The sequence below is a fragment of the Ciconia boyciana genome, chromosome 1, assembly GCF_034638445.1.
Source record: "Ciconia boyciana chromosome 1, ASM3463844v1, whole genome shotgun sequence".
NCBI lineage: Eukaryota > Metazoa > Chordata > Aves > Ciconiiformes > Ciconiidae > Ciconia > Ciconia boyciana.
The window spans coordinates 65,235,783-65,263,413 of NC_132934.1; the positions used below are offsets into that span (position 1 = coordinate 65,235,783).

General features: G+C 45.0%; 2 protein-coding genes across 5 annotated transcripts in view; one reads left to right on the forward strand and one right to left on the reverse strand.

Moving 5' to 3' along the window:
- The window catches only part of AGK (acylglycerol kinase), a 38,568-nt gene extending 29,764 nt beyond the window's left edge, over positions 1–8,804 (forward strand). For all 3 annotated transcript variants that reach the window (XM_072872173.1, XM_072872191.1, XM_072872183.1), the window contains 3 exons: positions 2,137–2,207; positions 6,559–6,643; positions 8,383–8,804. In XM_072872173.1, the coding sequence (XP_072728274.1) occupies positions 2,137–2,207; positions 6,559–6,643; positions 8,383–8,520 (294 nt within the window). In that variant the 3' untranslated portion in view covers positions 8,521–8,804. The remainder of the gene's footprint in view (positions 1–2,136; positions 2,208–6,558; positions 6,644–8,382) is intronic.
- Positions 8,805–8,841: 37 nt separating this feature from the next.
- Positions 8,842–27,631, reverse strand: DENND11 (DENN domain containing 11). Of its 2 annotated transcripts, XM_072872202.1 has the most exons (9): positions 27,300–27,631; positions 20,596–20,695; positions 19,285–19,443; positions 18,443–18,596; positions 18,043–18,181; positions 17,440–17,571; positions 17,096–17,246; positions 16,541–16,609; positions 8,842–15,413 (listed from the first exon to the last, which is right to left on the reverse strand). In XM_072872202.1, the coding sequence occupies exons 1-9, from the start codon at positions 27,529–27,531 to the stop codon at positions 15,218–15,220; spliced, it is 1,332 nt and encodes a 443-aa protein (XP_072728303.1). In that variant the 5' UTR covers positions 27,532–27,631; the 3' UTR covers positions 8,842–15,217. The 2 variants fall into 2 exon arrangements, with proteins under 2 accessions (XP_072728303.1, XP_072728313.1); XM_072872212.1 differs by lacking the exon at positions 17,440–17,571.

Consider the following 27,631-nt stretch of genomic DNA (forward strand, 5'->3'; position numbering starts at 1 on the left):
TTACTACCCCATGCAAGGAGGGGCCCATGACTGAATCCAGGAATGGGCAGGTTTCAGAGCCAGTGTAAAAGCACTGGAGACCCATGTAAAACTGGGACACAGTGGGATCAGGAAGAATTTGTATAACGAGAAGGTTTCACTAGCCAAACAGAAGCTTTAGGATTGCCCAGGAGAAAACAAGGCATCAAAATAGGCACTCCTGTCCTTCTTGACCCATGGGAGAGTGATTCTATTTTATCAGCTGGTGCTGGAAGGAAGCTGTGAGCCTGAATGTCTGCCTGGAATTGTGGCTTCTTCTCTGTCTTTTGGCTTGCAGAGCAAAGAGTTAAAAAGAACTGGGATGAGAGAAAGGACAGGGGCTACACTGAGTTGAAGGACAGGAAATGCAGGTGGTTGTGGAAGAGTAGAACCAAGGGAGCAAGGGAACTGTTCCTGTCATAACCTTCTCAACATGCTCATGCTGTTCATTCACTGTTTTAAAACCTGTCTTTGGCTTATGTCTGTGTTTTGGTGCAATTTTATTGCTGTGAAAGCTGTTTGGATAGATGTCAGTCTTTAATTTTACTGGAAAATGCTAACACAGTGATCTTGTACTGGTGAGCTGCCCTTCATGTCTTCCTTATGGCTGCAGGAAACCACTGCCACTACACCCAAATTAACAGGAGGTGTTGAACTTACTACAACATGTTTCTTGCTCAGAATTCAGGGTCTTTAAGAACCTGAAAATTTGTGTTATATTGATATGTTATCTTTGTAGGATCAGTCAAAAAAAACCTCAGGCAAATCTAGTCTTAAAATTTCCTCCTGTTTTCTCCTTAGAATGTACCACATAAATTTTAGTTTCTTCTTCATCAATGGCTTATGATTTGGACCACCAGTGTCCTAGTAATGGTAGAAGCTTCTACTAGACAGAGACTACCAGGGTATTTGGTTTTTTAGTGGTTTCTGGATGGCCCTTGAACAAAACAGTTTTGGTTGCTGAACTGGATTAGAGTCAGTGATGTAAAATAAAAACAGACCTACCAAGAACTGAAAAACTATCTCATTGCTACAGACTTTCTGCCCTCAAGATGAACTTTAATACTGGTATTGAACAAAGAAGTGATGTAGGGTTCTCAGATCTCTTGCATAGCCTAGAGAAATGGACAGGTTTTGTTAGGGCAGTTGTACTTTTCTGTTTCTAGAGCTGGAAGTAGCTTGATACTGCTTCTTTTTTTCTACAGCTATGGACCTCTTACAACTGCTTTTAAGTCCCACTCTTGAAGCCATTGTCCCTGTAGCCATCAAAGCTGAAGAACAGCTCTCTCGAATCGATGCTAGGGCATATCTGCAGAGTATTGTCAGCCACTCCCATCTTTCTGTCTCACCTCAGATTCATGCCTAGGCTGCCTTGTTGAAGAGAAGCTGATAAAGTCATACAGGTGCAGCTCAGACAGTGCCAAGCCTACCTCTGCAGATACGGAAAAGAAATAAAACAAGTTATACTAATAGATGCATTTATTTTTACTTTTGTCATTTTGATTGCACCTGCATTAGGACCTTTGCCAGGACAGAAATGTTAAATAAGTAAATAAATGAAAAATGAATTGCATCTTAATCAAAGTTGCTTTCCTGGCAAAAGCTTTACTGTATACTTGGTTTAAGGGCAGGCTATAAAAAGAAAAGAAGCTAAGTAAGAAGTTTAAAGGAATTATACCAAGAACACTTTGACTTCCAATTTATATTGTTTAAAATTATCTTACTGTAGTGTTTGGTGGCCAAATTTTGCATCATTGTCCTTTTGCTTAGTCATGAAAGACCCATTGATTAGAAATCTTTGTCAACAGAAGTAAACCCAAGTGATCTGCTGTTACTGTCTTTAATAAGTGTGTGAAGTGTAACAGGGAGTCAAACGTGTGAATCATTATTTCACTTCTTGTGGTATTTATTGTTGAATAGTCATCAATGAGAATTTACTATCTATAATTTATAATCCAAATCTCAAGTCAAGAGTGAGAAAAAGCATGAAATGCAGAAATGCATCTTCTGCCTCCTTTTGTGGGACAAAGGACTGGGCATTTTGTGAACATATTGCAGTATCGTGGGTGTGGCATTTCCAGTGTTAACTGCTTCATTTCTGAATCTTTTTTTGCATAGCGGACTGAAGACTTCATGGATATTTGCATTGAAGCAGATACTGTTAGCAAAGGCCAGTTTGTAAACAGAGGGTGAGTATGGGAAGGCTGCAAAAAGATGACCGTCTCTGTATGAGTTGGAACACTAATTCTGAGAAGTGTGCTGCTTTTCTCTGATCTTGTGCTGCAAAATTCAGAAGCAGAGGACTGCAAAGAACACCAATCAGTAATGCTTCATGAGGATTACTGATTTTGTTCTTTTAAATTCTTACTAATTTTCTCTTTCTGGAAACAAGGCAGAGCAGTCTACCTGGAGTTCTTCCTAGCTTATGAGTTTGCTATACCTTTCATCTTTTTCCCCACTGCTATTGATCGGTGCTACTTGGATAATACTGCCATAACCAAGTTTTAGAGACAGCCATACAGACTTATCCCAGAATCTTTTAGCCCTAGCTGCTCAGTGGATTGAGAGGTGGGTCACAGAGCTGATATGTTTGTACTAGTGGTACCTGAAATTTTTGAACTCTGATTAGACAGGCCCAGCTTCTAAGTGAAGGGCTCCCTTGACTCAATAACTCTTGTGAGAAACTAGGTCTGAGCTGGAAGACCTTTTGGAAGAGAACTTAAACAGGGACTTTAAGCAAATGTATTGGTGCTACTTGCACATGGAGTAAGAAGGCTGCAGGTATGAAGAAGCAGCCTATAGAGAAAAAGTGAACATGTATTGCTTCCTTTATGCTTGGAATGTTGTCTTGTAGTGCATTTGTTCTTCCTGCTCTCACCAGACACAAATCTGAGCTGCTTTTTCCAGCTTCTCCATACAGTCCCACTAGCAAACACATTGCACCTTCAGTGCAGTTTTTACCAGCAACAGATTTTCCTACTAGGTCCAAGAGTGCTCTTCTGCATGTTGCTTTTTTAGTTGATAATATTGTTTTCTAGTCTTAGAGCTCCCTCTAGTGAAATCAATGGCAAGAGTTCAACAAATTTTTACCTGCTGGTCATCACCCTAATAATTCATGCATGTACGTCTTGTTTATGATACTAATAGCAGCAGCAGGCCCCTTATTTGGGCATCCCATGAGCCTCAGTGGGTATAGGATCTTCTGACCTATGCATACACAGTAGGTCTGGTTACCACCTGCAACTGTTTTTAAATTGTATGAGCCATGTGGACCATAGGTTGCTTGGGACTGAAATCTTTGCTTTGAAGGCTACAGAAGGAAAAGAGGAGGAGATTCTCCCATTAGCAGCAGGAGGAATCTGGCCTCTTAAAGGAGGGAGACAAAGGAGATGCTAGGCTGGGTTCTTGGACACTTTGGTAGCAGAAAAAATGTGGATGAATTTGTGTGATTTAAGGGAGGGGTATTCGAGTGTACACCCATTGTAAAGAATGTCTTCCATGTGGACTGGACATGCTTCACACAGTAGTATGTTGCATTTTCTGACTGCAATTACACTGTCGTGCAGAAAAAGCCTCTGATGAGAGGTAACATGCCTTGCTGGCTAGAGCTAATTAGAGGCAGTACCAAAAGTTTTGAGCTGCTGTTCAAGCAAAGTTCAAAGAAACAAGCTCTTTTGATTAAATAGTGCCAAAAGTCCATACGTGACAAAGAAAGAGAAGGAGGGGTGCATGGGGTGGGGGAGCAGCAGGAGAGACTGGTTAGTCCTGCAGAGAGGAGTCAGAACAGAAAAAATGTGCCCTGTTTTTGCAAGGCAAGATCAGGGTGTTCAGAGAAGCTCTTCACCGCACAATGCCCTTTGGCAGCTAGGTTTGAATCAAGCGCATTATTAGAGGCTCCCCATTGCCTAGCACCAACAGGGTTTGTCTTTGGAAATGTGTGAGGAAGCTCTTTCTTTTTTCTTTTTAATGCATAGTTTTAAACTCCACCAGAATTTGGGGGTTGAAAAGGTTTTTTGGGAAAATACCTTATCAGTGCAGATATCAAGGTTTTTTTTTATATTGAAGAGGGCACTGACACGAGCTGATCAGAACTGATGGATCACACAAGAAACTGCACATTCAGTGGGAAACTACCATGCAGGCTCAGGCGGGGGGGGGGGGGGGGGGTGCATCAGAGTGCTGGAGGGCAACTGCTGTTGGATTTCAAAGAAAGGAGTAAGTCATCCCAGGTGTATAAAAGTGCCCTCCAGCTGTGGATCAGATTTGTGTGAACAAGAGCATCTGCAGCAGGGGTAGGGCTGATGTTTAAGATAAGGTGGGGGAAGAACAGGTGGTTACACTGTGGTGCTTACTAAGAACTGCTGGAGGGAAGGAGAGCAGGAATGGGAAGTGTAGCATCAGTAATCCACATCCTGATAGCCAGCTTAGATTCTGTATATGAAAGTATGGAGAGCTGTCACTCCAGGGAATGAATACAGTTACCAGCTATGGTGCAGAAGACTGGATTTTTGCTTAGAGAGTCTTACTCTGAATCATATCACATTGGCTGCTTCTGGAGATGAGAACTAGGTTAAAATTGTGTGTGTTATCTGCAGTAGGTGTTGTGGTTCTCTCTCTGCCTGTATTTTTGTAATTCAGCTTATGGAGTGGGATAAAACAGTCAATTGGAACTGTTGCTGTTAGGCTTTGGTCTTGCTCCTGTTTCAACTTTGCTGGCTTGTCTTAAGTAAGGAGTGGAATCAAATGGAAATGATTTCTGATCCTTTTATACTGGGTCACTAAAGAGGCAATCACGGCAAGTGGAATTGTGTCTGTTTGCTTCTACCAGTGTTCTCCATTGACTGATCTTTAGTTCCATGTCTTGTCTCTTTTGAGCTTCCCTTGACCCCCTAATTGCATCTATGTAGAGCCTTATTTACCTTCGTGGACCAAAAAACCTACTTGCTCACCTGAGTGCAATATCTAGGACCTTGTTTGTCAAACTTGGAGCAGGTGAAACCTTAGGCAGGGAGTCTTGCTGCTTGTTTGTACAGCACTGTATAAACTGATAGTATTGCATGCCATCAATGATTTATAATTTATATTGCCAGGAGGATGTTTAATTCCCTCACATTCATTCATTTATCTTTTAGTATATACATATTTGATTAAAAACAAACTTTCCACAGTTAATCTTGCTTCCGTACTTCCCTGCCCTTTCCTTTCATGGCTTAGTTTTTCTTCCTTTATCTTTGATTATCATCTCCTGTTTCAACCCTCTCTTCTCATGTTCTTTCTCTGGGATTTGCTGTGATTTTAAGAGGCGTTTGCATTCCTCAGGGCACAGAAGGCTTGGTGTATAGGGAGTTTCTGACATGTTTTTGTGACTTCTTTTCCTGGGCAATATTTAAATACAGTCGTCTTTCATATCAGTCTACAGAATACACAGAAAAGTTGGGGACAGCTGGCATTGCCTGTTGGGGGAATATCTGTGATAATTCTGCCATGCTTGAGAGCTGTGATACGTTAACACTGTAACTCTCTGCTGTCCCCTTTGCTATTTGTGTGTGGCTGCCTGTCTGGAGAGGGGCCCAAACTGAGGGGTTACTGCCTGGGGTGCAGTGTACCCTTTGTCAAATGTCAGCCAAAAGGTTATGTGTGTTTTCAGTCAGGAGGCCAGAGGTAGGTCAGCATACCCAAGAGCTTATGCTTATTCTGCAGCTGTACACGTTGGGAAAAGGAATTGCAATGCACTATTCTTTAACAATTGATTCAGTGACAGAACAGCAACCTAAGTCTTGAAAAAGATCACATGGCACTTTTACAGCCAGCTTTCTAAGGAAGGCAACTGCCTTCTATATGCTTCCATTTGATATCCACAGAAGTAGGAAAGTAGCACTTCTCTAAGTATAGTGTGTAAATAAGAATCTCAAGCACCAGAAGAGAGTGCATAGCTGACAAAAACAGGTGTATTATTTGGAATGGGTAAAATGATGATGTTCTGGGGGTTTCTTCACAAGAATGATATAAAAGCAGCTAGTAAGAAACTTCATGCTGTCTGGTGTTGATGTGAGAAGAGGGGGTTTTTTTTGTTTGTTTGTTTTTTAGATGGTAGTTTAGTGGTTCAGTATAACTGTAATTCTGTCAGGTTTTTTGTCTTAGGGTTGCTTAGGTTGCTGGTAAGTTATATGGGTGCATGGGACATGAGGAGATGGTAGTCATTGCAGGAATTGTGCAGTTCAGCATGTAAGTGAGGAGCACAAAACTGTGCTGTATGCTCAAATATACAAAACTATGTGTTCAAATATATTCAGTGAGCCTCGGAGCTGAAGCTGGTTGGAGGTTGTCAGTGCATACTGTTACGTATATTGACTGCAGCAGAAGAGGAAATGTCTATTTTACTTTCTCACAGTTAAACCCACAAATATTTGTATATACACATAACCTCCAAGTTTACTAAATGCATAGTGACTTAGCAACCCACAAGGACGTGTCATCCCTAAAGACGGCTGTTTCCTAGAGAATCATCTCCTTACCTTGCCTCTCTTTTGGTTTGAGCAGAAGTCAAAAGATGCGTGATCCGTATATGTGCCCTGAAGGGAATCAGTGCATCCAAGCCAGCAGATGCATCTTGCAACTTCCAGAGGTGAGAAGCTGAGGGAGTTGGAAAACTCCATCACTTTATTTCCTCGTGCCAGTTGATGCTGCACATTAAGAAATCCCTACTCCAAATCTGGGAGGTTGATTACGCTGCCAGTGAGACACTCAGTTTCTCAGTGCAGCAACGCAGTCCCTGACTAGGAGACACATACTGGAAAGTGGTCTGTAAACCAGAGGGGAAACTTCATTCTGCCAGTAAATAGTGACAGACCTTTTATGTAGACAATGGTGGTGTTTGTAAAGGGTCTCTTACTCAGGTGCATTGCATATGCACACCACCTTCTCCTTAGTATTGAAGACTGAATTCCTCATCTGCTTTTTACTCTAGAAGGGACTGTGCTGTAGAGAAGGTAAATATTAGAAGCTTTACGGAGACCAAGGAGGGTGACAAAAGGCAGTGGGGCTCAGATTACTACAGGGAAGTGTCTCGAAACTTTGAATAGATGAGGCTGAAAAAGAAGCCAAAACTGTGTCCGCCTGTGTAGTTTAGATTAGTCTTTTGTTGCCTCTTAGAAAGAAGAGGCTGTTATTGCAGCCTTGGGGAGGACCGTTTCTTGTTTTTGCAAGAACAAGAAATCAATCTCATAGATAATTCCTATCTTCAAATGATCTATCATTCAGCAAAAGAATTTCCTACTAAGAATAGAAGATGCCAAAAAGTTAAAAAATCTGTGGCTACAAAGTGAAAATCATGAATTATGATGTCATGATTAGCCAGCATCCTAATACTTAAATCAAGCTCACATCATGGCAGTTTTGTGATTCTAAAAGAATAGTCCGGACTGCTGGGCTAAGCACAGCTGAGCCGTAAGTAAGGGTTGTAGTATAAAATGAGCTCTTCATACTGCAGCTGCTGTGAAGACATTCTGCGTGTGTGCATGGCACAAAGCAGTGCTGTTCAATTCCTTGACCTAGCTCTCATGAAGGAACTGGAGGCAGCTCGGATGAGTCTCACCAGCTTTGCAGAGAAGTGGGTATGTTGATCCAGGTGGACTGCTATACCTCTGACTTCCAGGACCTATGCTACTTTCTCTGATCTGTGCTGTTCTGGTGTACCACTTCACTTGGAGCTAGTTTGAGTATCCACGTAATACAGCCCTACCTTGAGTCAAGTGTGTGCAAAGCAGTCACCAAATTTGTTTAGGTAAACTCAACCTGCCATTTTGATGAATGGTTTTAATTATTGGTGACTTTATCAGCGTTAAAGAAAATGCTCAAGAAAATTCTACTGATGAGTAATTCCTGACCTGTGAATTACTTTGCATCCCACGTTTCAGATCAATATAGTAAAACAATACCAAAAGGTATTTGTAACATGGATTTAATAGGAGTTATTTAACAGGCACTTCTGCAGATTAGTTTGCGTCACCACTGGCAGACCAAGATCTAAGTGCATATAATTGTAGTTCCAATAGCAAAGAATCCTTCAATATAAACAATGTGGGTCATTAAAGCTCCCTAGCATTCAATTATCACCAATTAGCAACTAAGTGAGGTAACATCTTATGCAACAGACTCTTAATATATTACTTGCAGTGAGGGATAGCTCTCACTGTGTTGTTGAGACCAAATGGGCTGGAAGGCATAGGGAGGGGGTCATCTTGGTTAAGACTCAGCTAAATATTCAACTGTAGTCTATTAGTAAAATCAGGTATCAGTATTACAGCATTTCTGCAATAGTCTGTTTGATGCTTAACCCTGATCAGCACTGTTATCTGTACACAGGGCACTGAGGGATCCTTTGGCATTGATAATGAGGAGTATGAAGCTATGCCTGTGGAGGTGAAGCTATTGCCCCGGAAACTCCGGTTCTTCTGTGACCCCAGAATGAGAGAGGAGGTGCTCCACGCAGCAGTACAATGAGAATTCATGTCAAAGGGGCCAGTGTTTACCAGTCTTATCAAGGTCTTGTCAAGGCACATGAGACCTCACTGACTTGATTATCCTCACCAGACTAATAAGCCATTTGGCTATTTTTATGCACAAGGTACTTCCACTGGAAGTAGCTGATTTGGCTAATCTCCAAGGGGTTAAAAATGCAAATGAAAATTCTAAGAAATGCATGTTAACTTGATGGCATTTTTTTTTCCCCCAAAGAAGTCATCAGTGTTCCATTTACAGCACTGCAGGCTGAGTGCTGTGTGCCAGATGCTACTGCTTTAATGCAATTGTATATTAAAGTAAAATGAAAGCATACTTGTCCTTGTGTTTTAAGAGTTTAGGTCTACTTTACCCATGTATAAATCTCGCAAAACCTGGGATCTTGGAAAAATTTATTTGGGGGGAGTAATGTGAAGGAGGTCTATGAAATGTTGGAATTGCCACATTAAAGCAGGTGGTTGGTTATCTACTCTGTCACAAAATAACTTGGAGATGGGTGATACAAAGCTTCAGAGGAAGTCTGAAAATTCCCATATGTATCTGAATAAGATATTTATGTTATTTTTTTTCATCTTGCCAGATTCAACAGCACAGAGTTCCAGTTAGTAATATAGTAGAAATAGATTCCTTTGATCAAGTTTAGGTATGTTATACAGAAGCAAATTGGAAAATGTCATCATTGACCCAAAGCTGTATGAAGTACATGTGGAGAGACTCTTTAACAAGCCAAAATGAGTCTTTGTAAGTATTCCTTTTATTCCTATAGTAGTATAACACAAATAAGGGCATCCAAATAACTTTTTTATTCATTGTCCCTGGTTGCTCTTCTCTTTAATGTAAACAGTGCTCATCACTCCTTACGCAACCTACATTCCCTGGAGCCCCAGTACTGTAATTAGCTTTGTTGCTTTTCTGAGCTTTTGTTTATAGCTTCACTTCAATTGCTGAAAGAAAATATTATTGATTTGGGCAAGGTTATCTGTTGCCCTTCTTATTATAACTTACAAGTTCACATGATTCTGCCTTGCTTACTGGAAGAAAAAAATTTGATCCTTATTTTTCTGATATTACTGTTGTTTGTACAGAATTCCCATATTATGCTGTGATCTAGCCTAAGTTCATCTGTCAATTCTTTGCTGTAATCAAAATAAGGACATTAGTGAACTGACTTCCAGCAGCTTTGTTGGACTGCATCCTGGCTGCATGCTGCTGCAACAGCATCCTCTGCTGGAGACTTGCTAAAGGAAAAATTGCTTTGAAAGGGGAAGTAGGCTTGGTTTTCTGGGTGATGCCGGAACCAAACCGAATGCTGTCCTTCCCTTGACTATAGTGTGCAGAAACTAATTACCCAAGCTCTTGGGGCAAGCACTCATCCCTTTCTTGACTAAGATCTAGGGGAGTAGAAGCCTGCTAGTTCTTTTTAATAGTTATGCTGGTGATAGGGCCTGTGTTGCGCTGTCTGTGTTCTGATCTGCAGCAATTAATAGTGCCCAGTGGATCCCTGGGATACTCTCCAAGGAACATGTTGGCTGTGCTCTGCTCTTTTTGCTTGCCACAGAGACACCTGGAACGTTGCTCTGCAGCCACTGGCTCATTCAGAGTCAGGGGCAGTTCTCAGTAATTGTGGTTTTTCATCAAGCTGATGCTTCTGTAATAAAATTAGCAATGCTTTTGCTCAAGTGGCAGGAAAGACAAGGCAGCAGCCATTTCAAAAAGGTAAGCTTTAATTGTATTAAAAAAATACCCATGTTTTAGTAAGCAGTTTCTCTACACAGCCACAGGCCTATGGGAGCAACCACACATCTGCAAGATGCAAACAACATCAGAGCTGTTAGAACTCCAACCAGTCTGCTGCAAGGGGTGAGATGATAAGAACTAGCTTCTGGTTCATCTGTACCATTTTACAGGGAAAATGACTAATTCTCTTCCATAGTATCAGACGCACAGCTCCCATTGCAATGTGATTCCTTGCTTGAGGGTAACCAAGAGCTCCCTCCAGAATTGGTATTTTTAATGCTGCTCTGATGTTAAAGCACCAAGGATCATCTGAGACACAGGCTGATATTTAAATATTCATATCAGCATAAACTGAGTAGCTTGTATAAATACCATTCAAGTCATTTTTCCCCTTCCTCTACAATTCAGAGGTCTTCCACTATGGAGTGGTTCTAGACCTCTGAATTGCAACGTTCAGAGAGGAGGTGTGAGGAAAACATTACATAAAATAAGCAGGGGCTGAGCCCACTATCTACAGTGTTGAGGAAAGGACTCGGTTCTCATGTTTCTGTCTGACAGCAAGACAAACAACTTTGTATGAACTCCAAGACAGGAAGCAGGAGTAGCATGCTCCTGAAAACACTTATCTTGGCTTCAACTTACAGTCCAGTCTAGAAGGGCTTAAAATACTGTAACATAAATAAAAAGGAAGGATAACAACCTAATGATGGACCAGCCCAAGGCACCTGTTTATTTTAACCACAATTAAGCGTTCCCATTTGAATAGCATGTTGCATTAACCAGGACCTGAGATCCTGGTTCATAGGCATTTAGTACCCTCTCTTTTAGACAGACATACCATTCTGTTAAGTCAGTACATTCTAGTCCCTCGCAAAAGACATGTGTTGCCTTCTCCCATAATCACTAGGCCGCTAGCTTGGGGGAGGGGAGTGGAAAGGAGACAGCAACTAACTTAGAAGTAATAGCTATGAGGAGAGAATTTGGGTTCGTTTGCATGCTTTGTACCTTGAGTTTTGCATTAGGACAGAGTGCTCTTGCCCTTCTCCCTCCCAGAGCAAAGCGTGCTTGTCCTTTGCATAGTCTGTCACCAAGAGGGTCACAGTTACTCCTAGCCTTTTGCCCATTAACTTTGGCAGTTCTTAAAATGGAAGAAGTACTACAGTAGCACTGCTTTACAGAATAAGCTGTACGGTAAGCTACTTTCCCTTGAAAAGGTGATGGAACTTTCTTCTACCCTTAAGGATGCTGGATAGGCGAGCTCATCTCCTGTGACAGACATGACCATTAGCTCTAACATACATTGGAGTAACTACGCCATATATGCTAGAAAAGAAGGTATTAGCATGTCTCTAAGACAAATCTGAACTCTAATTCAGTAAAATGCCTTTCTCCTAGTATCCATTATAGTTCTTAGTTGTACTTGGCTCTATACAGCTTGGCCTAACCTTGTGGTGAGAAGACATTTGCATGATTTAAATGTCTGGCATGGTATCCCTTGTTCCAATTGAAAATCTAGCTTTTATTTCTCTCCCAAGCTTTACCCTCCAATCCAGATAGTATGAGTAGTAATAATTCATTACTTGATTATACATTTCTAGTGCAACTTGAGTTAAGATGCAACTATGAAGCTCTTCCTCTCCTGTTTAAACTCCTGTTTAAAGCAAGTACCAACCGAGAACCTGCAATGGTTGTGCTATGACTTGGGTGTTAGAGAGGAACATACCGGACTGTGTCTACCAGAATATATACGTGGTTACTGTAACCACCGTTGAGTCTGGGCTCTGATCACAAGCAACAGACCAGAGACATCACACCAGAGAAATTAAAGGCACCACTGTAAAGGCAAAGTACTTCAAATGGAGGACTTTTGCCATAATCAGCAATATCCTACCTTATGCCACAGTTTCCTTCCTCTTCTTAATTCAAAATACACCAACTAACTGTCTCCCAGCTGCTAGCATTCAAAAAAGCAACTATTAAGTGCCAAGGAGGGGATTTTAAATGTATGCACTTAACTGTTTTACCTTGAATTACATTATCTCCTGGAAAGATAAGATTCAGTGAAGTCGTTTCCAAACAAAAACGGCCTACTGAACAAGCCCTCATAGCCCAAGCTGTAGCCATTTGTTTATATTATGTTCCCATTTATCAAGGATTTTCCACCTGTGACAAAAAGCAATGTCTATTAGAAAAGGGGAGTGCAGGTGGAAAGTTCTTTTGCAGCAAATCAAACAAGGAAGGGTTAGAGAAGTCTGTTTTGTAGCAGTCACCTGCCAAGAGAGTCTGTAGAGAAGCAAAATTACAAGGAAGAGCAAAATAGGCTGTAGCCATCCAGCTGGGATGTAGCATGGATGCTACTTTTGCAGTAATCCACTTGCTTTGATGCTTCTGTACCCACACTACTGCTAGCAACTGAAGACCTCATTTCTGGAAAGCAGAGGTTTAATAAACATCAAATAGTAATTTCAGGAGGTTCTGCTCAGTGGGCTCTCGCAGTGCTGTCTAGTAGACCTGATGTTCTGACAGCTTGTGAACATAGCACTCTAATGCAGGGTGTGAAATTTCAAGGACAAATTAAAGGTTTGTTTCTATTTAGTTCAGCAAAAGAACTACTGACATCGAAGAGAACAGGAAGCCATTAACAGCTGACCACAGCTAAACTATGTAGCAAACCTTCAAGAAAGTGAGAGGAAGAATTGCTAGAGACTAGTTTCAGTTCCTTTTTTTATATCTGAAGGAAGTTAAGTGACAGCAATACAGTGCCAGCTATACTTCCTCAGGGATCTTCACTGCAGACAACATGTTAAAACTGAAGTGGAAGTTAGAAAAAAGCATGGAGATTGTGGTCCAGTTTTATACTAGAGGTGTCAATTTAAAAAACAAAGCCTTTTCCTAAAGAAAAGACTGTTCTTTCCATTAAATTATATTCAGCTCTGTTTTTTTCCTCTTTCTCCATTTTTTTCCCCCAACCTTCTAAGGATGATTAAGTTACAGTTTTGAGCAACTAGCAATACAAGCAGCACATGTTTTCTCCTGTACAAAAACATCCAAAGCCCTGAAAAAGCAGGCAAGGGAGCGACTGCTCAGAGACAGGCAGATCACAGTAACATAATATGCTGAAGCTCATACCCATGAACTGTGCAATAAGCCTTGTGAGGCCCCTGATCCCACACCTCACTAAAACCTCTGAATCCACAACAAGCAAAACTACCCCTTTGCTGCAGATAGCCTTCAAGGAAAAACAGGACATGCCAGCTTCCTTCCTTCCAGAGGGAGACAATCCACAGAGGGTCTACTTGGAGAACATTTGCTTCACCTGCTTTAAAAAGAATTAGCGGGTGAGACTTTGATGGTTCAGGCTCTGTCTCATCCTATAAAATGCTAGGATAAATGGATACATCAGCTACAGTTTGCATTTCTACAAACTGCAGAAAGGCTCCAAGGGTGCTCAAGTCTGTTATGGTAGAAGCAGCAGCTAATTAGCTATAGCCACAGTTCAGGAAGAACAGTTAGCTTAAAGCTGATGCAACTACTGGCTGCGGGATTTTGGGCAAAGCAGTATGTCACACCTAGAACCCACAATAACCTTCCTGGATTTCACAGGGCAAAGGGATTACTCTTTACCGGGATAGTCTTCCTGGAGGTAACCACTGGTCCTGCATGAACTGAATCTAATTCTTTCCACAGCACAAGAATAAGAAACACTGTTTATCTGGTTCTACGGCTTCTCTGCCCAGGAAAAAAAAGGCTTGCTGTTAGATATTGCTTCTAGTAGCTGAGCCAGTTAAGAACGCCAAAACTCCAAGGGAACTACCTGCAAACTGCAAAGCCATTCCAGCTGAAAGGTCACACACTGCTCTCTGTCTCACACTGAAAGCCAAGGACAGCGGCAGGCAGTGCTGAAGGCTGCTTGACAAAAGGAGGATCAGCAGACAATGTTAAAGCAAAGGAGTGACAAGTAGCATCTGCTACAAAGGAAGGGCTAGTGACATGAGTTAAAGCATACTTATTCAACCCAGTCCCGGCCCAGCACCATCTGAGCTGAGGCTGGAGAAGATAGTGACTGCAAGGTGGCTCAGTGATGTTGGTCCCTGTTAAATGGGAGACCATCTTGCTGGTTTGAAGATTTTAAACCAAAGCAGCACATGTGATACAACTGAAAACCAGAGGAAGTGGTAGGAGGGATTGAGACAGTGCTCTTCTCCAGCTATGAGATAGGTAGGTATAGTCTTTGCCAGTTTATACCACCTCAAATGCTGGAAGTGAAACCGTGCCACTCCAGTAAGCAAAGTCATAAGATCCTGTAGCACCCCCTTATCCCAAACTTGCTTCTGCCATTGACGAGGAAGAGTGGCTTTATTCCAACTCAGCTGCTAAAAGTTGGGTGAGGGGTGTTTTGAGGAGTCCTCTTTTTTTATCATTGGTTTAACTGTCCCCACCAATAAACATGGTAGGACAGGAGATGTTTTATGAGACTGGGCCACTAACAGCCTGTGCTGAAGCTCTCTTCAGTCCCCAAGTGGAAGAGAGGACGAAAGGAGGGTTTTCCAGTCAACTCTTGAGAGCTCAGCTACAGCGTTTCACATTGGTCCCCATCAGACAAAGTGCTTTCCTGAAGTCTTCACCCCTCAGGCATCCAGGCTAGGCCAAAACCTAGCCATCACTGGCAACAGTGAGGACTGGTGCAAACGTGCCACTGGTCCTATCTAAACAAAACAAAAAAAACAACCAAACAAAAAACCTGGAGCAGGTACTCACTGGGAAGTTGAGAGGGAGAAAATAAAATCACATTTTGTTTTAAAATTATAAATACTCTCCATATAAAGTTATTAAATAAAATTAGATCCGTCCAGTGGCTGTGGTGAGTTCCAGTGATCTTCCTAAGCAATGTCTGGTAGTCTTTAAAAAGTGATCTTTGCTCCCCATCTCTCTTGCCCTTGGTTTAAGTGCAGCAGGGGTTGTCAATGACTAGCATAACATCAATGCCATACACTTCCAGCAGGTCCATAAGGAAACTTCGATCCCCTTGGGGATCCAGGCCCATGCCTCGTGCGTGGTCAGCTGTCAGTGTCTTGTCCTGGCTGGCTGACACCTCCATCAGCGTCTGAAATATGCGGTTGTTCTGCTCCATGAAAAACCTATAGGATAAAGTCAGCTAAGATGATGGCATTGGACCCCAAAAAAGATAGCGTATTTACCAAACAGGCAGCGGAGCCCCGGAACTGCATTTAACCCCCTTTAATCATAGATCCCCACCTTCTTAGGTGATACTGTAGTAGTTTTCTGTCTACCCTACGGATGACCCAGAATAAACAAAGATAAAGCAGTAACTTCTAATTTACAGTGGTGCTTCTGTCTGGCTGATTTATGGTAGGCATTTCACTCTTCAGAAGCAAGCCACGTTATCAACTAATGTGTACTTTGTGGTAATCAAGTGGGCACATCAGACCTATAGCTCCCATAATGCAAAGGAAGAAACAGTGTTGTCATCCATCTAGTAAGCCACGGTAAATAAATTCTCCATTACTGGCACAGAACACAGCAGTGAGAGCTACTTCTTACCTAGTGCTTTCCTAGGAATATGCAAGGCAGTTCAAAAAGAGCTCTGACTATGTCTGTGCAGCTCAACGATCAGAGCTCTGCCCTGACAGCCCTTCACACAGTTTCATCCCATTACTTCTCACCTGCTGCAGACTGTGAACAATAGCAACAGGCAGTGAAGGGCTTCAGAGGTGGTAGAGGTGTGGTTTTCATCTAATTCTGTACCTCATACTCTACACCCAGTTCTGGTTCCTCTGTTTGCCAAGTACAAAGCCAGTCACATCAATGGGCCAATCCTTCACATGCAGGTCTTATCTCCACCCTGTACCTCCCCCAGCATGGTACAGTGCCTGCTTCCCACGGATATTGTCCTTTTCTGAGCCAAATGTTCTGGCATGAAAAGTCCTATAGTGCTTATTTTTTCAAAAATGGGAGGGGATTCTTGCATTCCTAATTGTGTTTTTAAAATTTCCTTCTCCCTCCCAGCACTTAAGAGACCCCAGCGGAGACTAATATGGCTGCATTTGGCTTCTCAAATTGAAAGGAAGATGATCTGAAGAGGAAGAGCCAGTTTGGTTCTTGGATCCCTTGAGGAAGAGAGCTGACTATGGAATTACATTAACCATGATGTTTCATAATATGCCATACAGTGCAACATGAAATCAGTGAAAGAGGCTCCCTAAACCTAACAGTGACCAACAAAGTATTAGAGGTAGCCACTCACAAGATGAAAAGGTCCTCTTCGCAGGAGCTACAATCCTCACCCACTTCTTGAGAATACATTAACATCTGCCTGAGAGAAGGGAGACGGATTAAATGCACATACCTACAGTGAACCTCAAAGCATTATGAGAAGACAAGGATTACAACTAAAAACTTCACATCCATTTCTTGGAGACAAGTCAGATTAACACCGTTGCCCTGATATCTGAGGCAACAGGGTAGTCTTTGTAAGGCACTGGACTAGAAAGCAGGCTGTTCGCAGTTCTGCTACTGATCAGTGGTGAACCAATGGTGAGTCACAACCTCTGCTTCTCCTCCTGCCTTCTATCTGCTCCATCAGCTCACTAGCAGAATAATCGTATGTGTGCAGAGTGCCCAGAGGCTTTCATACCAGTCAGCTACAGTGGAACCAGAATCTCAAAGAGATGAGCTGAAGCGGTGGGAAACTTTGAAAATACTAAGACAAGAAGGAAAGTACAAAGGAGCAGTGTCCTCTTCATCCCACATCACATTGCTCTCCTATCAGGACCAGGACCACCCAGATGTCTATTATTACCTCTGGTCATTGAGCCGTCGGTACTTCTCCTTGTCAGCATTGTTAATTTTCAGGAGTGGTTGCAGATGCTCATGATGAGTCTTCACATTCTGGTTGTCCACATAGACATCATAGAGATCCCGTTTCTCCTCAAAGATCTTTTCTGTTGTACCTGCCAAAATCAGGTTGAGAAGATTTTCAGAGCAGCATGTTGCTTTCCCAGCAGACCAACTGTTCTCTCCTGCTTTCGTAGTTAGTTATTCCATGCACATCCTATTTCTCATCAGTTTTATCCCACAGCCTGGTGTCTCAAGACATTTTGCAGCCTGAAGTTAAAAACATCACGCCTAATCCATCATACTTACAGGCCACATATGATACTTCTGTCTCCAGCATTTCTATGTCTGCCACATTCACATAGAAGAATGGTTTGGACTCTGGGACAGTTCCTCCAAGACCAGGTAGAGAAACATTGGCAAGACAACAGCAGCAATACACTGCGGACAAGAGAAGTACATCCTGAGATGCTTTCGGTACTCCCTCCCAGGGCATTCTGAACCCCACTTACCCAGTTCTCCCGCACACTTCTATGAAAACAATGGTAAGAACTTTGAAATGCCCCTGAACACCAGAACTTCTCAAGTGGGGACGTCCTGTTTTGGACAGGAAATAATCAGTTCTCCCATAGGAATCCCATGTTCTAGATTCCACAAATTCACTCAGCACTCTTATTTTCCTGTGTTGACAGGAACTGTATTTGACAGTGGCAGGTATGTCCCTACCCAAAAGGCCTGAAGAAAAGCATTTTGTAGGAAATGGGTAAATGCAGGCTGAACGGTATCTTCACAAGGAATGGCTGTGATGCATTTTAAAGACCTGCACGATGCCTATCCCCTCAGTTCCCACAGGCATTTCTGCAGTGCTTCAGCCTACTAGATCAGAGCTCTGCGGTGTCCCTGGAAACATACCTCTATAGCAGACAACTCCAACTGGGGGCGGTGAAAATATCAATATGCGCTTGCGCAGCAGGGCAAACTTCCAGAGGACAAGGATCTGCTCACCGAAGAATTTGATGAACTGAGACATACAGCCAGCAGGGTGTGTGATCTGCAGGTGGAGGGAAAGGGAAGAAAACAGCTCAGAGGTGAAACAGGGACACATGCACAGATGCTAAGTCTAAATGTGGGAGCAAGACCAGCACACAGCAGTGACACAGAACTGCAGCTTGTAACAGCCCAAGTAATAAAATCTTATCTAAAAGCAGCCTACAAAGCACTGGAGTGACTGCTTATATAAAGAAGTATGAGACACCAGCAAGGAGCAGCAGCACACTGCACATTCCTGCAAGCCTCAGAGCACCTGCCTCACCTTCATCTCTGGGTACATGTATCTGTGGATGGACGGCAGCCAGTGGACAGGCTGCTGAGAGGCGGGGGTGCCCTTGCTATCAGGGAGTACTCCTTTCTTGTCATCATAGAATGCCTCTAGATGGGAGTAGTGCCCTGGCATCTCCAGCTGGTGTCTGGAAAAGAAAGGAAAAAAGGGGAGATGTAATGTAATGTCTCCAGACTTACTTAGTGCCTTGCCCCCAGCCAATGTCTGCCTTCCCAGCTAGCAAAGGAGCCCTGGGTACCTCAGTTGCACAGACTTATCCAGGAGGGCAGCCGAAGCGTCAGGAGTAACACCAGCTTTCAGTGCAGCCAGAGAATACAGGCAAGACTGAAGCAGACAGCAAGCTGATGTACGCATAGGACTGATCCTGTTTTAAAATATGCTCAGGTAGGAACAGCTTTCCCTTCTACCATCATCATTTTGCCTGCCAGGCCCACTCAACACAGCTGAGGCACACACCTAGCCAGGATCACCATCGTAGGTTTAGAAGCCTTTTGTGAGCCCTTAGTAAAATGATTTTCAGAACGAGAAAAGGGGAACTTTTTGTCCTCTCAACTCTCCCCTTGACACTTACATCCCCACAAAGTAAGTAGGGTTTGGATAGGATCTGACTAGCCTGTTAGCAGACCGCTGTTAATCAGTTCCTTCTTTCCTTCCCATTGTGAACCTGTAACTCTTTCTGGAGAAGCAGTCATTCAAGGAAATCATAGCTCAGCATTGTAGCCAAATTCTTACTCACACCTAAAATGGCTCTCCATCGAGGCAATGTTACCTCTCCCAGGCGAGGAGTGGCCAGTCCCATTCCCAAGGGAACTTACCTGACCTGGTTCTCCAGGAAGTGCATGTACCTATACAGCAGGGTGTAGGAAGGGGAGAGAATCCCCACGGACTTCATGCGGGCACCACGCTCTAACTCACTCTCCACAGGCATGTTAGCAAAGCAGGCCAGGCCAAAACAGAGCCCTTTCCGGAAATAACTGGGGACAAACATTTGACAGAAAGGTTAATGTTAAAAAGAGGGAAGGAGAAGAAATAAAGGTAACTGACCACTAAAAATACTAATTTGGGAACACAGTTCCTTCTTTAGGGAAACCCCTGAAATCCCACCCTGCTATCTGCAGGGCTGCGGGCAGTCTTCAGGTGTCCTAGCCTTCTCAGGAACACGACAGGACATTTAAGGGAAGAGTTCCCAGTGCCTCTTCCACTAAAGCCCCTACCAGCCGTGTCACAGGCTAGTAAGGAACACAGGTAGGGAAAGAACTTGAAAGGCAGACTAACAGAGGATGCAGAACCCAATCAATGCAGTGCCTTTCTCCCAAGGAAGAAGAGCCTGCGCTGCATGAAGTTGTGAGTATAGTCTAGCTACCTAGTCAAATTTTGGGTGCCAGCACGTTGAAGCATAGTCTAGCTTAGTGCAAGGGTTCAGTTCAGGTGCCTTTGAGAAAGTAACTGTTATTCCTGACCAAAAGGAATTGTGACACTGCAATTCATTGCAAAACATTGCTGCATTGCAACACCGGGTTACTAAAAGGATGGGAACACAGAAAATTCCTAGCTTATGTCTTTCTACTGAAGGAAGGAGCTAGGTGAAGAAAGTGAGAAGGACTATTTATTACAAAATGAACAGTCCTTCCAAATAAATAGTCCTTTCCAAAGAAGAAAGTGAGCAAGGACTATTTATTACAACATTTAAAGGATCCAAAAGCACTGGCAGAATTAAGAACCTTTTTGTAAGTCCAGTTCCTGCAAAATCCTTCCCACTTCAGTTCTGCCATTCTTTCCCCTTCACCCTAGGCCTCTGCTGACAGCCCCAATAGTGGCAGCGCAGTGTGATTTGCCCAATACGTATTAAAATTTGCACACCACTGAGAAGCCAGCCTGCCCCATTCACCAGTTGACCTCCTCAGCCAAAGCTGTCATACAGCAGATCCCACACAGCTAGCTGGTACTTCAGATCATGTTGAGAGTATCTGAAGAGTACCTTTGGCTCAACTAGATACAGTTTAGCAGCATGTTTATGCAGGAACTTAACTTCATAGATGGTATTTTTCTTGCATGTTCTGAATTAAGGGATGGTGGTGTAGATGTATAGCTAAGAGAAAGAAGTAATATAGCTCAGACATACTCACATGAAATCTGACTGGATTTTGTGGGACCCGCTTGCCATGGATTTGAATTCCACACCTTCCAAATCAATATCTTGGGGTAAACACCACTCCACCATGTTGCCTGCAGAGAAGCAAATTTCTTTGGGTAAACTTGGAGACAGTACTCGCTTCTAAAGGGCAAACACCAGCAACAGCAAGTTGTTGCTTTTACATCACTGGGATGCCAGTAACAGTGCACTAATGCAACTCCTGAACTCCTAAACGGTCACAGACAGTAGCTGACATACTATACTCCACACATCTCTTGCAACCATTACTTGTTGCAGCCATTACAAACATTACAACACCCAGATATTGCAGAACTTCTGGAGCTGTTTCTGAAGCTAGTGCTATTTTGTGGGTTTATCCTTTATATGGTTAATCACAGAGCAGCTACAATTCTACCTGACAGTGGATGAGCTATGGTATTAATGCTGTTCCATTCAGGCTGTCAACATGAGTAACCGCTATAGAAAGAACCCCAGGTATAGACTGCTGCTCTTTAGGCTGAGTCTCTGTGATAGCTCATAGGATCATCAACATCCTCCTTCGGCCATGCTTGGCAGGGCTGGTCAAACAAGAACCCCTAAGCCAGCATCCCAATCATCACTACTTCTCCCTGGAATGTCTCATGTTTAGTTTAGGATAGGAGGAGTTAGCTGAAGCTTTATACGGAGGCTGAGGTGATCCAAATGCTGCAACATGTTTGTGCATGCTAGAATAACCAACCAAAACCGCACATAAATTACAAGCTAGATCAAGATTAGCAAACATCTGTCACCTCCCAGCCCAGCCAGAAAGCATGCAGTTGTTCAGTGGAAAAGGCCACCAGAGGAGCCTGATCCTGGAACATCTGATATCATCTCAGATGATATCAGAGAAGTCACAAGAAGTCCCTAAAGCTGATGAAGTCCTTGCCGCTGGCAAGTCTACCACGGACAAAAAAGGGGGGCTTCTCAGGCTTTCCCATGCCAGCACTTCAGAGCCTAACCCGCTCATCTGGATGCTCCCACTGCACCGAGATGTGCTCCAGGTTTACCCACTGAGTTCCTGTTCTCCGTCAGCCTGCCCATAGCAACAGCATTTGAAGTAATGCGACTTCGTTTTAACAACAAAGCAAACAAATATTCTTCAGTATAATGCAATGGCAGATGCACCTTGACGGTGCTTTCCACTGGTACAGTCCTTCCACTGCCCTTTGGGGTACGCATCCCAGCTGTGCTTGCATGGACAGTGTACATTTGGAAGGGCCTTACACTCAGCTGAGACTTTTAGAGATATTTAAATGAGGCCTCATTTCTGAAGCCTGTCTGTTGTGTCATTACTCATACTGCACAAGCATATGCATGCACTCTCGCACAGGAATTGGGCTTAGCTACTGACATTTAAATAGGCTATTTTTCTTCTCACATAGATACTGTATTCAGCAGACCTCCCCCAACCCTGCCTGGCAAGGACTTCAAAAAAACAACAGCGTTAAGCGTGGCAACAGGAGAGGTTTTGCAGCCCACTAACCACTTCTAGTCCACAAGTAGACCTCTCCTGCAGAGCCGGGCTGGCTGGGGAGCAGCATCAGCCTCGTGATCCCAAGCACAGCCCTGTGCAATCACACACGAAACCACAGAGCTCTGCTGTAAAGCATCTTCGCCTCTGAGGCGTGTGAAAGGCTGGCAGAGAAAGCCAGTGACATCATGTCAGCCTGCTTGGTCCCCTGTAGGTTTTGCATATTATATATAGATGTTGGCTTTTGTTGTTTGGGGTTTTTGTGTGTGTGTTTGGTCTTCTTTTTAAAGGCACAAGACCCAATACTGGTCTTGTATTTGGCTCAATACGTAAAACAGGAACGTGAGTGTCAGCATCTCTCCGCAGAGGGTCTTTGTGGGTGTAGTGGGCCAGCAGAGACATATTTTAGGTACTGTTTGGTGGAAGTTTATCTATTCATTACCCCATTTACATTTGTAGAACACACCTAAATCTTGCAAAAGCATTAGGTCTTCCAGCCCTGTTGGCTTCCTCCTGTCGCAGGCATCACCTGAGTTACTGAGGGTTCTTGTCTACAGCATCCAAAAACTCAAACTACTGTAAAAACCAGTATCTAATTGATGACTGCTAAACTACACTCATACCACGGTTCATGCTATGAAGCATTTATAGAGATAAGCTTCCTTTTTTGTTTAAATTCAACAATATTCCTGGTTCTGATACAGATAACCCAGCTTAGTGTGGTTTCCTCTCTACCAGTCATGGGCTGGACCCAGAGGTCACTCCCACACATCCTGTTTGCAGACCCCCATGCTTCCTTTTGGTGGAAGGAAGAGTGAGGAAGTCAACTCTTAAGACTTGCCTCTTAACCACAAAATAGTGGTTAAGGCCAGATCTGATTTTAAGTCTTGCATCGTAGAGAATCGCTTACTGGTCATCACCTATAGATTAATAGATCAATATGCAAGAGCACCATTGAGCAAAGGAAACTGTTTGACTTTGTTCAGTTTAGTCACAAACACTACTGTCAGGTATAATATCCACTACAGAGGTGTTGAAGTGGACATGGCCCAAACAACATCTGTTCTGCAGCAGTAAATAAGGAAAAGATGCCTTGAAACAGATCCTTACCCTACGTGTAACCACAAAACCAACTCGCATATCACGCAGCTATTTTTTTTTTTCTGGGATCTGTCACAAGCAACCCACACCTGCGCTCTTGGCAGCTCCTCACGCCACCTTGCCCTATGAACGTACAGGCGACGTGGCAGTCGGAGAACAAACGCAGAGATAAAAAAAAATTAAGAAAGTCAGTCTGGCAAAACAGTAGAGCAAACAAAGGAGAGACTTCACCCAGACGCGATAGCGACTGCCAGCCTGCCCAAGAAACCGGAGGAGGGAGGAGAGAGCAATGTTGTAGAAAAACAGGAAGCACTGCCCTTCCCTGCGCAGAAAGCAGCTCTCGTGCGCACAGGGAACTTTCCAAGTGAGAGTCGCTCAGTGTTAGAGTGCAAGCAAGTGGTTTTGCTGAGAGTCAAATCTGCAGATCTGGAGATCTCTTGAGAGCTATCTCCCAGCTCCAGGCCAGGTCAGAACCAGCACTCTCAGTTTCTGGTGTGCAAAGTTAAGGATGTTCTTCCTCTTGCTCTTGTATTTTCTCTCCCCTGGATTTTCACATCCTTACAGAAATGAGGACGGCACTAGCATTTGGTGGTCATCACCTGGCCCTCCTCACCACTAGATGTTTCCCAAGATCTTGAGGGTCCCCAGCTATGCAATGCTACCATGTTGTGCCAGGACACAAGAAGCACGAAGTGTGACCTTGCCGTCACACTGGCTCAGTTTCCTGCATGGAAGAAATGCGGGACAGAAAAACAGAATATTTGTATGTTCACTGGTGCAAAACAGATTTCTTCTCTCCTCATCTCCCTCCGCTACTCACCTCACCCTTTAAGCCAACAGACTCTGTGGGACCTCCACGAGGTTGACTATCATCATTTCCATCACAGAAAAAGGGCTAAGAAGGTTCAGCCTCTTTTCGACTATGCTGATCTGACAGAGTTGATGTGGCCATGGACTTTGCTTCATCTTTTTTTATCTCCCTCCCAAAGCAAAATTTATTGTTCTATTTTTTTTCACTTGCTTTACCCAAACAAGTATGAGTCGCAGAAAGCACACGTGCTTGAGCCTGATGCCAAGTAGGTCACACCTACCAGATGTATCCCCATTGCTGCCCAAGACAGTCTTGGGTCTTCTGTTACTACCCACCCAAGGGAACACCTGCACTAGGAAATTCAGCAGCCTCGTTAAAGCCCCTTGTGACTGTGCTCTTTAAGGGGCAGTGTTCGCACAGACCCCATGCTCACACTTTTTGAGGTGTCAAAACATTCCCAATCGGTCACTCCCTGAAGGAGGGGACTGACAAAGGGCAGGAAGATGGCACGGTTGGCTCCCAGGCTGCCACCATGCTGCACGTAATTTACAGTTCACTTTCTGTACTAGTGCAAGAGCCATCTTTGTAATAGCAGTGAGAAGAGCTCCTTCTCAAGTGCCACAAGGTTCACCATGCTGGAGGTGGGGAGAGCACCACTGATTTAGAAGCTGCATCTGGCTCTTATGTTTGGCCACTCACACGAGTATCGACAGAGTCTCAGGGACACCGGAACTGTAACAGTGGCCTGGCAACCCCATAACCTACCTTAGTGAACTCATCACGTGCAACACTGAGCTTGCCTGCTTCAAGCCCTTCTAAATTTAGGAAGAAAGCTGTTATGTTCTTTATTAGCATAGTAACCACCTCATCCTTCTACAGTAAAACACCTCTCACCCAACTGCTCACCTGTATTTGAGGAGACATTACTTGGCATAACTAGCTGCCCAGCCACCACCAGAAATTCTGCCTTTCACATGCCTGAGCAAGCTACCAAAGGAGGTCTGCTGTGCTTTTCCTGGACAGGATCAAGCAGGTTTCCAGCTCAGACACTGAGTGGGTGATCTCCTTTAAGTCACACACAAGGACCAGACACCCTTATGAACATTACAGAAGTCCTTCACACCATGTGATGTGGTTGACCCAGGAATTCCCATATCCTCTTTCTGACCCTAGCAAGTTCACACCACTGCAGCTTCACGATCTTTATTCTGAGTCCACATCCTCTATAGGGCACTTTGCCCTCCACCTGTGAAGCTGACATTTGTTGATGTGTTCCTCACAGTCCTATCGTTCTCCTTACATTCAGCATCAGTGCTGAGCAGCAGTGGGAGGCTGAATCTTCCTGGACTTGACAGACTACTCCAAGGCTGATGACACCCAGCATTAACTGCACATCAGATGTGAGAAGAGCTGTTTCCCAACTTTCCCTGGACTTCACTCAAAGCAACAGCTGGTTCAGACAAACTCCTGAGAAAGCTCAGCTTTCTGCCAACTAAGAAAATCTCACCATTTCGTAGAACGCATATGCTCTCAGATTGAAAGACAAGCTGCTGTTGCTGCAGTCATCCGGACTCTTGCATGTTTTGGATACTTATGAGAAACACCTCCCCTTTCCAACTCCTGTTGGAAAGATGACATCCAATCTCATTTTGGATTTTGATGAGTCAAGAGCCTCTGACCTCTAGACTGAAGACACCTCTCTCTGGTGCAGTATGAAACGGGTAACTTCTCGAAAGCCCTCTGGTGTTTCAGGACATGGCGGCCACGCAGTCTGGCGGTGTGCATTTCTGACACACTTGGGCCTCCGTTCTCTTCACTACTTCCTTGGGATTTTCAGTTCAAGACCAGGATTCAGTCTTCACTATCAGGGCCCTCTTGTGAGCATGATGTCATGCTCAGTTACCTCCCCCTTCCACTGAAGAACCCCACCATGCTTTACAGAGCTCTTGCCTATCTCTAGTAATTTTGCTATGGATTTGCTAAGAAAGTGTCTGTCTACAGAGGAGAGAGGAGCTCGCTCCCAGATCTGGATGCAAATGGGCTCCCGCATCTCCCAAGCTACTTCCTAAACTTTCTGATCGTACCAAGACTTTCAGCTATGCCCCACTCTTGTCTTTGCACCCCCAGTTGGCTCCAGGCAGCCAAAAGACCCAACAATCTGTCTCAGAAGATCAGACCCCTAAGCACAGTACCTGCATTAACAGATACAAGGCGGGTGCTAACCTTCTGTCATAACATCCTGTTTCATAGATACCGCTAGAGCAGCGAGACTAAGAAAACAAAGTTAAGATGTTTTCTGAAATACTGATTTGCAGACTTAATGAATAACCTCTGTCAGTAAAAGAAGTGATACAACACCAAAGTCCGTCAGTGCTGAGGGAGATGGATGTGGCAGTGAAAGGTGGAAAATACACTCCCTTGCCCCTCTCCTCTGCCCTCCTGGATCGCAGCACTCCACTTCAAAGCTCCAAGAGTCTCAGAGATCCCACCAGAGGCCAGCCTCTAAACGCACAGGTCACCAAGAAACACACAGCCAAGCTGCTGCTGCTGGGGATCATGCCCCGCGTGCCTGCCCGATTTACGCCTGCCATAACCGCCATCCATCGCCGATAGCTGCAGGCAGGTCTACGCCGCGCCACGGAGACCGAAGGACGCTCTCGAGATGCTGCTAACAGGTTGGTGTTCCCCAGGCAGCGCTGGGCAGAGGCTCTGCCCGAGGCCTGGACGCTGTGCGGGGTGCAGGGGGTGCCTCAGAGCCGTCCCCAGAATCCCTGTCCCGTGTCCCGCTGTGGAGTAGAGCTATGCCCGTCCCTGCCCGGGTCACCGGCTCTCCTCGGAGCGGCACCAGCACCGGCGCCTTGCTCCCGTCAGAAGTTCTTCTCGGCAGAATGGAGAGCAAATGCAATCCCCCTTATACTCCGTTTTCAGCAAAGCCCCGCGGCCCCCGGTCCGCTGGCGCACGGCGCTCCTCGGGAGGCCGGCCGGGGCACGGAGGACCGGCAGCCGTGCCGTGAAGCTCCCGTGGGGGCACAGGGCAGCCCGGCTCCCGCAGGCCGCTCTCCGCTGGGGTCCGGCGACACTGCCCTCACACGCGGCGGGGCAGCGGTCCCCGCGGAGGAGGGACGCAACCCGCGGGCGCTGCGCGGGACCCGCACCCGGCCCCGGCCAGCATCCATCGTACGCCGGCGGCACCGGGAGCCCCAGGCCCGGCCGCTGCAGGCCCCGGCCCGGCCCCCCGCGCCCCGGCCCGCCCGCCCCCGGCGCCCCTCACCCGTGCGGGGGTCGAAGGTGACCACGAAGACGGCCACGATCTGGTCCTCCTCCGCCTCCGCCCGCGCCGGCCCCGCCGCCTCCGCCGGCCCCGCGCCGGCCCACGGAGCCGCGCTCCAGCCGCCGCCGAGCCGCCGCCCGCCGCCGCCCGCCTCGGCCGCGGGCGGTGGCGCCGACACGGCGGGGCCCTCGGCCCAGAAGAGCAGCGGCGCCTCGTCTGCGCGCTCCACCATGGCCGCGGCCCCCCGCCCGCACGGCGCCGAGCCGAGCCGAGCCGCGCCGAGCCGAGCCGCGCCGCACCCCCCGCGCCGCACCGGCCGCCGGCGGGGGGCG